The 12238-nt window shown below is 36.3% G+C and overlaps 1 protein-coding gene across 1 annotated transcript; it reads right to left on the bottom strand.

The window, feature by feature from the left end:
- Window positions 1-231: 231 nt before the first annotated feature.
- Window positions 232-11908, bottom strand: LOC124395026. Its single transcript, XM_046863617.1, has 5 exons — window positions 11682-11908; window positions 2809-3119; window positions 2528-2686; window positions 1890-1983; window positions 232-1201 (listed from the first exon to the last, which is right to left on the bottom strand). The coding sequence occupies exons 2-5, from the start codon at window positions 3091-3093 to the stop codon at window positions 1134-1136; spliced, it is 606 nt and encodes a 201-aa protein (XP_046719573.1). The 5' UTR covers window positions 3094-3119; window positions 11682-11908; the 3' UTR covers window positions 232-1133.
- Window positions 11909-12238: the final 330 nt, after the last annotated feature.

The following is a 12238-nucleotide window of genomic DNA, read 5'->3' as shown; positions in this document are numbered from 1 at the left end:
ACACAGTTTTTCTAGTTAAAATTACTTGTAATTATTTTCCAATGTGTCCCAATAAATTATATTATATGAACATTTTTCTATGAGTTTTATGGACAAAGATGTTTTGTTAGCATTTACACAATGTTATAAAATAAAACTATAACTGCAAACTTTAAGTTTTGTTTGTTTATTATCTTGAATGTCTTGAATACAAACAAGGTCAAACAATAGCCATAACTCCTAACAGAAAAAAAAAAAAAAAGTCAAAATAAAAATCCTGGAAAAATGTCAATCAATAAAAAAAAACTGAAGATAACTGAAGATTTACTTTTAACCTTTTAATGTGTAAAGGCTTTGACTCTATTCCTTAGATGCTTAAAACATTAAAACACCAATAAACATGTAAAATAAAACATTAAAACATAGAAGTTCAACACTGGATGGTCTGCCTACCTTTCAACAATGAAACACTGTCAACAATGGCAACACGTACCTTAAAAAATACACTGCAATCAGTGACAATTTTCAAACAAACAATAGAATAAATTAGTACAAATATAAATGAAATTCAAATAAAATGGCACAATAAAGAATCTGAAAAGATGAAAAATAAACGCACAATCAACAAAACAAATTAAATAAAAATGACATTGTAAGACATTATATTCACATTTTAACAACTCAGTTTAACAATTTCTTTTATTAATTAACATTTTAACATTAAGATGCTAATATTTGTTTAATTCAAAAGATGCTCACACCAAAATGTCAACATTCCCAGTAAGAGTTTACTTTTCACTGACTGTACCTTTGCAGAGCAGTAAGCCCCATTTTCATAACACCAAAAAACTAACATTTTTAAAACAGCCTTAAAACATTTTAAAACATAGTTCAACAATTCACAGTTCAACAATGTTCACAGGAAGATCTTAGTTTTCAAAGACTGTACACTTACAGAGCATCGAGTGCCCATTTCCATAAACACCTTCTCAATTACCTCAAAAGTATATTTGAGTTCTTTTGGGTACTGAAAATCCAAGGCGAAGATAAGGCCAAACAGGTAAGCAACAGCAGATTGCAGGTCTTTCAGAACAACTTTCTCCTCCAAAACAACAGCAAAGTTAGTAATGGTAGGCAGTGTGCTAGGAGCGACATCATCCTCGGTTAGAACAAGAATTCCTATTTTCATCCCTCTGGTCTGTCGGTCTGCTGGAGATGTGTCCTAATAAAACAACAAATACATCATTATCAGCTGATCTCAGTTTTCTAACTTTTTTCCCTGAAAAACACAACTAATTATATGAAAGAACCAAATATAATAGTTTTAGTGGTTTATGAAGTCTAAAATATTTGGTTTATGAAGTCTAAAATATTTAATGGTAAACATTTGACTTAATCTGCATGTGAATTAGATGTGGATGTAAATGCAATGTACATACAAACTGTCCTGTTACAACATGTTTGTATGCTATAAAGGTTTGGAATCCTATTGACCTACAATTGAATAAACAAAACACCTAACACATGCTTCATATCTTTGTATTCTAAATTAGTTGGACTACAACATGAGTTAGAGATAATATAAAGCTAAATACATAAAAAAAGGTTTCATATCATTTAATAATACTAATTAACATTTAATTGCATTTTTTTAAATTTACAGAATATAAGTAAATGATGACTGTAAGTGAGGCTATCAGTAATCTTCATAATGATCTTAACAGAATATCTGTATATTGAATTCTAATGATTAATGCTAAATTAAATCATCCTAAAATAAAAAATTAAATCAAATCATAATCAATTTCTTCACAATGTAAAAATGTACTACCCTTTATTTCTTCTAAGGTTATGTGGAAAGACATTGTCAAGGCTTTATATCAGCAGATGAATTAATGAAACATACTCACCAGACATTTCTAAACAGTGCAGAAGGATCTTCACAGAGGAACAAAGGGAGACCTTCAGAACTGCTTGCTTTCTGTGATTAATGATATTTGAGGTCTGAAAAATGGGTACAGAATAAAAATGATGAGATGTTGTGTTATTTATTTCACCTTAACTTACGCAAGACCTTATGAGTTTACATTTTTGCCTAATATGTTAAGCAATAAAACATCTACTTATGAGTCAAATAATTGACTCCTTTAAAAGGCATTTACTAAATCCTTTCAATCTTTGTAGCAATGTGTTATTCTACATTCAGCATTTTGTTTTATCGGCCTATATTCACTTGAGAAATACACAATCAGTTATCTCCTGAAAACAGTGAGACAATGCTATTTTTTGCAATTAAAACACAAAAGGGATCTGATAAATCATACAGTTTAGAGGTTACACATGGTTGTCATTAGCCCTATTCGGACGGGACTAGTTTTCCAAACGTCGTTCGAGTTAGAGTTTTTTCAGCCGAAGTCTGTCATTTCATGTATGGATTCGGACGGGACTAACATCTCCCTGTTTATTACGGAGGTAGGAGTGTCTGTGTTTTACATGTGGGCGTTGCACAAGACCACATGTCCAGGATGTGTGGATTGCGTATGGTTACCTGTAGATCAAGCTTGTTAAGAAGGTCTTCCAACTCTTTTCCAAAAGCCCCCTGTCTTGCTCTGTACAACTTCAGAAGTTGTGGTGCATGTTGGTGTAACGATGATCTGAATGTACTAAGGAGGTCCACATTGGTAATGCGTTTGAATTCATTACCTATCTGATGTAAGAGACAACAGGCTTCAGCTATAAAATTGTTTAAAAAAAAAAAAAAACATCACAAAATAAGCTCAGTTATAACGACTACTACAGCTAAATACCTGTTAAAACTATTACTTTTACCTCATTAGGAAGAGACAGAGCAGGCCATCGTTCCAGCACCTCAGACACCATTGGCACCACTTCCACAATCTCTTTTCGTCGAAGTGAAAACGTCAGGCTCATTTTCTGACTGATGATCTCATTTGTTGTCTTCTTCTTTAGCTCCTCTACCAATATGAGTCTTTCCTGCTCTAGAGTATCATCAGACTGGCCTGCAGGATAATCTGGTGAGTAATTAACCTCTCCTCCTATTTTTCTTGTCTTCACCATCTCCTCCTCCTGTTTTCCTGTTGATACCAACTTCATGGCAACCAGCTGATCGCAGTTTGGACCTGTAATTGCCAAGTTTGTATTTTATGCTCATTTTCCACCCATAAAATCCTTTGCCCTTACCTGGCTCTGTAAGGCAAGGATGTTTTAACACAAGTGCAGAAGCAACAGTTTCAATTTCCTCTGGCTGTCGGTATGCTTTAAGAGCAAAGATGCTGACACACTGGCAGTATCAAGAGAGGAAACAGATTTTGTATCGGACTGTTCAAGCACAGATAAATCTTTGTCCCACACAATTTTCAACACAGCCCTTTCAGCAGGCAGCTCAGAAATGTCTGTTTAATTGCACAGTTCATTTCCAAAGTCAGGGTCCTCATATTGTAGGAAAAAGTCTTCCTGAATCTCCAAATTTGTTTTAAGTTCTGCTTTTAAATTATCCACCGAGTCAGGCAGTTGTGGAAGTTGGACCTTCCGAATATTTTGGAGTGAGATGAAGACCCGAAGCAACATTATCTGAGGGGACAAGAAACCATAAACAAGTTTTCTCCATGTGCGCATGGCATAATAATAACTTAACATGTCAAACTTTGCAAGCTGCAAAGCTTTCTGTATATTCACCGAATTGTTTAGAAAACTTGCTTGCTTGCTAGAAGTAAGACTTTTAGAGATACCATGATCTTTACTTCTACTTTATATGCTTGTAGTGGGCCAAGATCATTCAAAGATTCAGGATCCAGGATCTCTATCTCTGGATGTATGTTTTCAACAAGTTCGAAGAACCTTTAATGTTCCAAATACCAGGATGAATGTTTGTCAGAGATAAATGATACACTGTTGTCAACAACCAAAATACTGACAATCCTATAAAATTCTGGCAAACCACTGCACTGCCCTGCAGAAATTATCATGTCCTTAACTTATCGCACACCTTGTAGGCGTATTTTAGTGCTTAAAGAAACTGTTCTCTTCTGAGGATACTTTTTGTGACTGCTGCTCTCAGTGTTGGATCTAAGGAATCTGTCTCAACAACTTTAAGACTCTGAACACACAACTGTGGCTTGAACAAAGAGTGTCCCTCTAAAAAATAAGCAAACATTTGCTGATGCTTTGTTGCAAGTGAGTGAAGCACGTTCTTGAAATTGTGGGTATTGTGCACAACTTTTTTAAAGAAACTGTGCTTTGCTTCTAATCTAATCGTCCATAATTCCACTAACGGCCCAAAGCAGTGGATCAGGTGTGGCTAATGAGCGACAAAATGTTTTGGTCGTATGTTGAAATTAGGAAAAGTCTCTGTAAATAACTTCCGATGTTCTGTTATTTTACTCTCCAAATAGCACAATGTCTCATCTGAGAACTTTGTAGATACAACCAATTCCACAATGTCCTTGAGGTCCATTAAAATCTCCCATGCAGGGTCATTTTCTGGGATACTGCTGCCAATGAGGAGAGGAGAGTAATCGCAACAGTGTCCAATTCTCATGCCCATTGCCATCGATTGTTCCTTTTGCAAAGCTTGATTTGGGAATTTTCTGTGGTTTATTTGTACGATCTGCATACTTGTAGGGGAATCATTTGATACGACTATTCAGTTTCTCAAGTGATATGAATCCTTTTGAAATCAAGTCCTTCAGACAGAGAGATAACTCAAGAGGAACGATTCCTTCAAAGAAGTCATGTAAGACATCTGCAGGAAATCCTGTAATTGGATGAAAGTATCATAAGTGCTTGCTCAGAATACACTCGTTGTTCACACCATTAAAGCTATGGTGCTGGTCATCATTTTGAAGTTCCTTCAGCAGACAGTCATGTTGTTCTGGAGTTCTTAACTGAAAATCTCAAAGCTCAGTGCTAGCAATTTGTTTATTATTGATTAGGCAGAATCTGCAAAAGTTCTCAACAATGAAGCTTACTTGGAAGCCTGCTAGTCCGTGTGCTCCAAGGTTATCGGCACAGAAACATAACACAGTTCCTTTCACGTACTGCTGTAGAGCCAGAACAAATATCCCCACCTGTTCCAGTATCTTTATATCCTTAACCAATGGATCAAGGAACCTCTCATAACCAAGCAATCGCACATCAACCTTTCTAAGAACTGATAGATTAATTAGATTTAGACTTGAACGACTTTTTGAAGACAAATTTAGAATGACCCAATATACAGCAGTAATTTTATGAATCTTTCTTGAGGTGCCGAGAGGGTTGCAGACTTCAAAGTCGTCTATGTATAAACCCAAAGCAATGCCATGCTCTTTGTCACCTAAAAGTTTGTTCTCCTTGTAGTATTTTCCATCCTGAAAAGAGTTGTATTGGCCAGGCAAAGACTCTTGATTAAACACAATCTTGTCCAAAAACTCTCGATGACCAAGTAAACACTCTTTGCAAACAAGTAAACACTCTTTGCTTTGCAATTGAAGCATAGACGAAATACTTTTTTTGTGTCCTGTCATATAAATATTCAATAGGTTCAATCAGTTAAAACTGCTCCTGAAAATAAAAATTTCTTCTGTAATCTGTAGAGAATTTGCCTTGTGCTGAAGTTGTTACAAAAAGAGGATTTGTTTGAGAAAGTGCATCTGTAATATCTTGCACAACCTGATTATTATCTGTAACAATGTTATGCTTGGCAAGCATCTCCCTAATTGTAACAAGAGCATAACACTTAGAAAAATCTAAAATGTCATGTAACTGTTCCACTATTTTCTGTATTGCACTTTTAGAAATATGCAAAACTGTTTGCATAGAAAGAAAAAGTTGCGCTCATCTTTAGTCTCAGAACAAGAAAACATAAAAATCACACCATACAAGATTTCAGATTAGTAATCAAGGACTCAAGAGAAGACTTTTAAAAAAGAAAAAAATACTGGTGTTTGTGATGCTGATTAATTTTCCATGTTACCAACAGACCTAGACCAGTGTAGTGTTTTGACCCATATACTGGTAATATTTTATAGATATTTCTCTATAGATATATTTTGTAGATATTTTTATTGTTGTACATCATATTTGCCTGTACACCATAGCATAACATACATTGGTCAGCAATAGGCACAAACACATATACAGCTTATTTACTGGGGTTTCTGGTTTCAGAGCATGCAATGTAAAATTTGCAAATTTGCCCACTCTTCTCAAGATGTACTTCTAAAACACACAAGACTGCGACATGGAGGACGAGTAAATTGGGATTGTTTTTATGACAACTGTATTTGCACCTTTAAAACCCGAACTTTTTCTTTCTATGCAAACAGTTTTGCATATTTCTAAAAGTGCAATACAGAAAATAGTGGAACAGTTACATGACATTGTCCTGTTCTCTCATTTCTCCAGGCCCTTGTGATGAGGTTGCAAGTTTATCATTGTTTAACTCTGTCTCTGTGTCTTCCAAGTCTTCTCTTGAGTCCTTGATTACTAATCTGAAATCTTGTATGGTGTGATTTTTATGTTTTCTTGTTCTGAGACTGCTAAAGCTAGAACGATTGTTGGTTTTAAATGTGCATTTCTGGAAGGGGCACGGGACAGTTTCTTTATTATGTAGATGTCTTCCAAGGTGAGCAAAGTATTGGGATTCAGTACAAATCTCGTTAAAATCACACAAGTCACAAAAAAATGTTTTCTGCTTCTGTTGTATATTCTTGTAAGATGTGATTTTAGTGCACTTCGGGTTTTAAAGGTGCAAATACAGTTGTATCAACATCTGTGTCCTGTTCTCTCATTTCTCCAGGCCCTTGTGATGAGGTTGCAAGTTTATCATTGTTTAACTCTGTCTCTGTGTCTTCCAAGTCTTCTCTTGAGTCCTTGATTACTAATCTGAAATCTTGTATGGTGTGATTTTTATGTTTTCTTGTTCTGAGACTGCTAAAGCTAGAACGATTGTTGGTTTTAAATGTGCATTTCTGGAAGGGCACGGACAGTTTCTTTATTATGTAGATGTCTTCCAAGGTGAGCAAAGTATTGGGATTCAGTACAAATCTCGTTAAAATCACACAAGTCACAAAAAAATGTTTTCTGCTTCTGTTGTATATTCTTGTAAGATGTGATTTTAGTGCACTTCGGGTTTTAAAGGTGCAAATACAGTTGTATCAACATCTGTGTCCTGTTCTCTCATTTCTCCAGGCCCTTGTGATGAGGTTGCAAGTTTATCATTGTTTAACTCTGTCTCTGTGTCTTCCAAGTCTTCTCTTGAGTCCTTGATTACTAATCTGAAATCTTGTATGGTGTGATTTTTATGTTTTCTTGTTCTGAGACTGCTAAAGCTAGAACGATTGTTGGTTTTAAATGTGCATTTCTGGAAGGGGCACGGGACAGTTTCTTTATTATGTAGATGTCTTCCAAGGTGAGCAAAGTATTGGGATTCAGTACAAATCTCGTTAAAATCACACAAGTCACAAAAAAATGTTTTCTGCTTCTGTTGTATATTCTTGTAAGATGTGATTTTAGTGCACTTCGGGTTTTAAAGGTGCAAATACAGTTGTCATAAAAACAATCCCAATTTACTCGTCCTCCATGTCGCAGTCTTGTGTGTTTTAGAAGTACATCTTGAGAAGAGTGGGCAAATTTGCAAATTTTACATTGCATGCTCTGAAACCAGAAACCCCAGTAAATAAGCTGTATATGTGTTTGTGCCTATTGCTGACCAATGTATGTTATGCTATGGTGTACAGGCAAATATGATGTACAACAATAAAAATATCTACAAAATATATCTATAGAGAAATATCTATAAAATATTACCAGTATATGGGTCAAAACACTACACTGGTCTAGGTCTGTTGGTAACATGGAAAATTAATCAGCATCACAAACACCAGTATTTTTTTCTTTTTTAAAATCCATCATGTAAATTCTTAAAAAATAATAAAAGTTTAACTTGCATAAAAATACTGGTGTTCTTGTGATAAAGGTTTATTGTTTATGTTTCCAAAAGTTGTCAACATCGCCCTTGATGTCAACATCGAGTAGCGAAGAAGAGGAAATTACGGTCAGACCTTATTCTAAACTCCGTAAAAAGGATTATAAACAATGCTATATGCATCTCGCGTCCATAAAGAAAGAAGAAACGAAGGATTTTACACACACACGATAGGGATACATACATAAATAGCGTTAAACGGTGGCTTGGTTTGCATGGTGAGAATCAGAGAAAAGCAGAAACATACAAACATTGTCTAGAAATTACATTTGAAAATGTTCCCGAAGACGCTGGGTTTAATTCCACTTGCTACAAGCTACTGGCAGGCCCGTCATGGACCTAGGTTTCTTTTTAGGACATTCAGTTGTTGAGGTACTACTACTCGATGACACATACTGGTCTTTAAGACACGTCATACAGCATCCTGAAATTCAAGACACGTCATACAGCATCCTCAAATTCAAGATGCTCACAAAGACCAGTCTGTGTCATCAAATAGTAGTACCTCAACAACTGAATGTCCTAAAAAGAAACTTAGGTCCATGATGGGCCTGCCAGTAGCTTGTGCAGGTTCTGTGCTTCCTGCCTTGTGCATAATTAAGAAAACGACACGTACATTACTGTGTCAGGCAGAACAGACGACAGAAGGACCATCTGTCACAGGCAGAAACGTTGCGTGCAGGTGGGCACACACACACAAACAAGTTTTAACTTTGAAGTTTTATGCTATATGGATAGATGCCATGGCTAAATTTAAATTACAATTACATTATTTATATAATGTTTATAAATTATTTATTGTTTTGCATACTGCTACAACCAAAATACTCAAAATTGTTTAACGGTTAACCGTTTTTATATAATGGTTTTTATTTACAATCTCGTTTTGTAATGTATAATATATAATATTTATTTACAGGCCAGTTGCTGAAAGCTGCCGAGATGAAGAAAGACACTAGCATTCTTGTGCATATTCAAGACGAAGACTGCGTCTCTCTGGAGGTGCGATAACACAAGTCCTGTTACAGACAGTACACCAGGTTCTTGATGAAGTTTACTGCAACAGTTACTTGGACCTCAGAAGAACAGTGACCTCAGATGGCGTTATTCTCTTTGATGGTATGGCGGTCATTCAAACCCTTCGGTCCATACCAAGTACCTTTGGAGAGCTCGCAGACACCATACTGCAGTACATAGTCAAGCTTGCTTTGAAGCACAACTGTACACAGATAGACTTTGTGATTGACCAGTATCTGGAAATGAGTATTAAAAATCTAGAACGTTCACATAGAGCTGCTGGTGGTACACAACTGCTGAAAATTTATGGATGTGATCAGAAGACACCAACACAATGGAAAAAGTTTCTATCAGATGAAACAAACAAAGAGGCACTGTCAGAATTCCTCTATCTTGCATGGCGAGATGCTGATCTTACCACTGTGGGCAAGAACTTAGGCTTGTACATCGCACATGGAGACCTGTGTCACTGTGTGACTGTAATGCACCATATACAAACTCTCAGTGCTGCTGAAGATCTGACATGTGATGATGAGGAATGTGACACCAGGTTGTTTTTACATGCACAACATGCTCCCAATGAACATCAAACTGTAGTCATCAAGAGCCCTGATACTGATGTGGCAGTGATTGCTTTAAGTGTGCAGTCAGATTTACCATTTAGGTTTCACAGGGGTTGGCAACAAAATGAGGATCAGTGATTTGGCTAAGGTGTCATCAGCTCTTGACACCAATGTGTGTTTGGCACTTATTGGGATCCATACCTTTTCAGGTTGTGACTCCACAAGTGCCTTTTATGGCAAAGACAAAAGAAAAGCATTTTCTGTTGCTTGTGAGAAAGAGGAATACCTGAATGTATTTACAAATCTGGGTAAAAGTTTTAACCTGGACCAGTCTACCTTTGACATACTTTGCAAATATGTGTGCCACTTCTATGGCCAGTCATCTCCCGAAAATGTGAATGATGCAATATACAAAGCATTCTGCATGGCATCATTGGCTTTTGCCAGAACTATCCATGCCCCCGACAAGTGATGTCCTGCACCAACACTGCAAAAGGGCAAACTACCAAGCAGCCATAATGAGACATTCTCTGAAAGGTATAATGTGTGCCCCTTCACCCATTGGCAGTGGATGGCACCTCGAGGATGGGGAGTTAACAGTGACCTGGATGACTAGAAATCCTGCACTTGAAAGTGTTTTGCAGGTAGTCCACTGCAGTTGCAAGCAAGGCAAATGTGAGACTGGAAGATGTTCCTGTATGTACTGATTTTTGTTGGTGCCAAAATTGTGGCAATGTTTCAAAGGAAACGGAGGAAAGAGCTAAATGGGATGATGGCTCTGATGATGATACTTCTGAGTAAAGATGTGCTGTGCATTATCTTAAGCTTGTTTTTAGTTGTAATTAATCTTTTGTGGAATTGTTCATTTTTGGCATTATTCATAATTAAAGCGGATGCTTTAGACTAATTAACAGTCTAAAGCATCCGCATCTTAATAACATTTTTTAGCCTTAATAAATAAATAACATTCAGGATTGTTTTTTTAAATATCAAAAGCATTTGAATAGCTTAGTTTTTTTAAGTACTGTAAATGAGTCTTAAGTTCGTGGCGCATGCAACTGTTTCTTTGCAGCACAACGGCAATGTTCTGCACGTGCGTTCAAGGTAACGTGCACGGCGCTCGGCGCGTTCCCGCAAAAACATTTAATGACCAGTAGACGACACTGTCAGCTCATTTACCGTAAAGAAAATCACAAAATAATTACGGTATCCAGCGTTCACAAACGCTTCCACACGGCTCGTGCCAACATTACGTTTACGACAGCAAAAAAATCCCGCAGAATTAGTTTTTATTTTTACTCAATCCAGTCTCGATTATTGTACCAACTAGACAAAAAAAGCACGTTTTATTGCCACCGAACATGTGTGCAGGGTACTGTTTTAATTTTCTTGATTAGGTTGATCGAGCCCGAGATCATCCACGGCCTGTAGATTTGAAAAATCCGCCTCGGCTCCATTAGCCCCAGCTACCGAGTTAGTGCTAACAGGTGTTTCCGTGATGTCAGATGGAATAGGTGGTGCTGGCTGAGAAGGCTGAGTGATAGGAGTACATTCTAAATCTGAAGAAGGTCTTGCAGAAGTAGAACCGACGAGCCATTTTCTAATAACCATATTTTAAATGATCCTTAAAATGTTGTGTAAAAAACACGTTGCCAGCATCAAGGCTTTACTCCATGTACACATGCTAAAGATGCACTGAAACATGAGACGCCGCAACGCAACCAATCAGAGAAACAGGTCTCTTTTCATTAAAAATAAACACACATCAACTGTAGTTTCTCATTTTTATCACATTAGAAATAATTAAACATTCAATGATTCATTTATGTTACTTATTCTTGATATAATTAAATGAATTAAAAACTGTGTAACGCAGCACAACAACCTCTTTGGGTTTGCCCCCATTAAAGCGGCAATGCGTGCAAACTTGCTTTAAAATAATTATCTTGACCAGTGACACTACATTTCTTAGTTATGACTTTCAAAACCAGGTCAAAAACAATTGTACATTTTACTGGCATTAAAAAACTCTAACATTAGATACATTTGCATGTCGCAATGTTTAATGCTCACACTGATGTTTCACAAACATTTCAACATTTACAAAATATAATAAAATAAATAAAGATGCTTACTATAAACGCTGACGTTTGAAGGGTTGATGAAGCTGTCCTGAAGCTTGACTGGTGATCAAAATGGCGCTATCATTCCATGTGCACTCCAACGTCTCCAACCACCAAGCCAACTTGTGTGCTTGTAAACTTATATGTGCATATCCAGTCCATAAACCAACTTATTTCCACTGATTTAGTCAACTTTTTTTAGTTTTATTGTTCAGTTAACTAATAGATATGTTATTGGATTTTTTACAGTGTAGTGATGTTTGAATAGTAGTATCATGGTTGTAAAAATAAATAAAAAAATAAATATTTTTATATATATATATATATATATATATATATATATATATATATATATATATATATATATATATATACACACGTACTGGTACTTGTGCAAATGTTCATGTATTTCCTTGTGAATGGAAAAAGGTTGACCAGTTTGTAACTGGGATGGGAGAGGTCCCTGATGATGTATGATTTGTGCAGATGTTATCCGGTCGCGTTCGGTTCTGACCGGTGCTCGTGTTCTCTGCGTTGTGTTGTGAAATGACGAGTCGTTACAACAGGGT

The sequence above is a fragment of the Silurus meridionalis genome, chromosome 1 (assembly GCF_014805685.1).
Source record: "Silurus meridionalis isolate SWU-2019-XX chromosome 1, ASM1480568v1, whole genome shotgun sequence".
Classification (NCBI taxonomy): Eukaryota; Metazoa; Chordata; class Actinopteri; order Siluriformes; family Siluridae; genus Silurus; species Silurus meridionalis.
The sequence above is the reverse complement of the archived record's forward strand: the minus strand, read 5'-3'. Positions and strand labels throughout refer to the sequence as shown.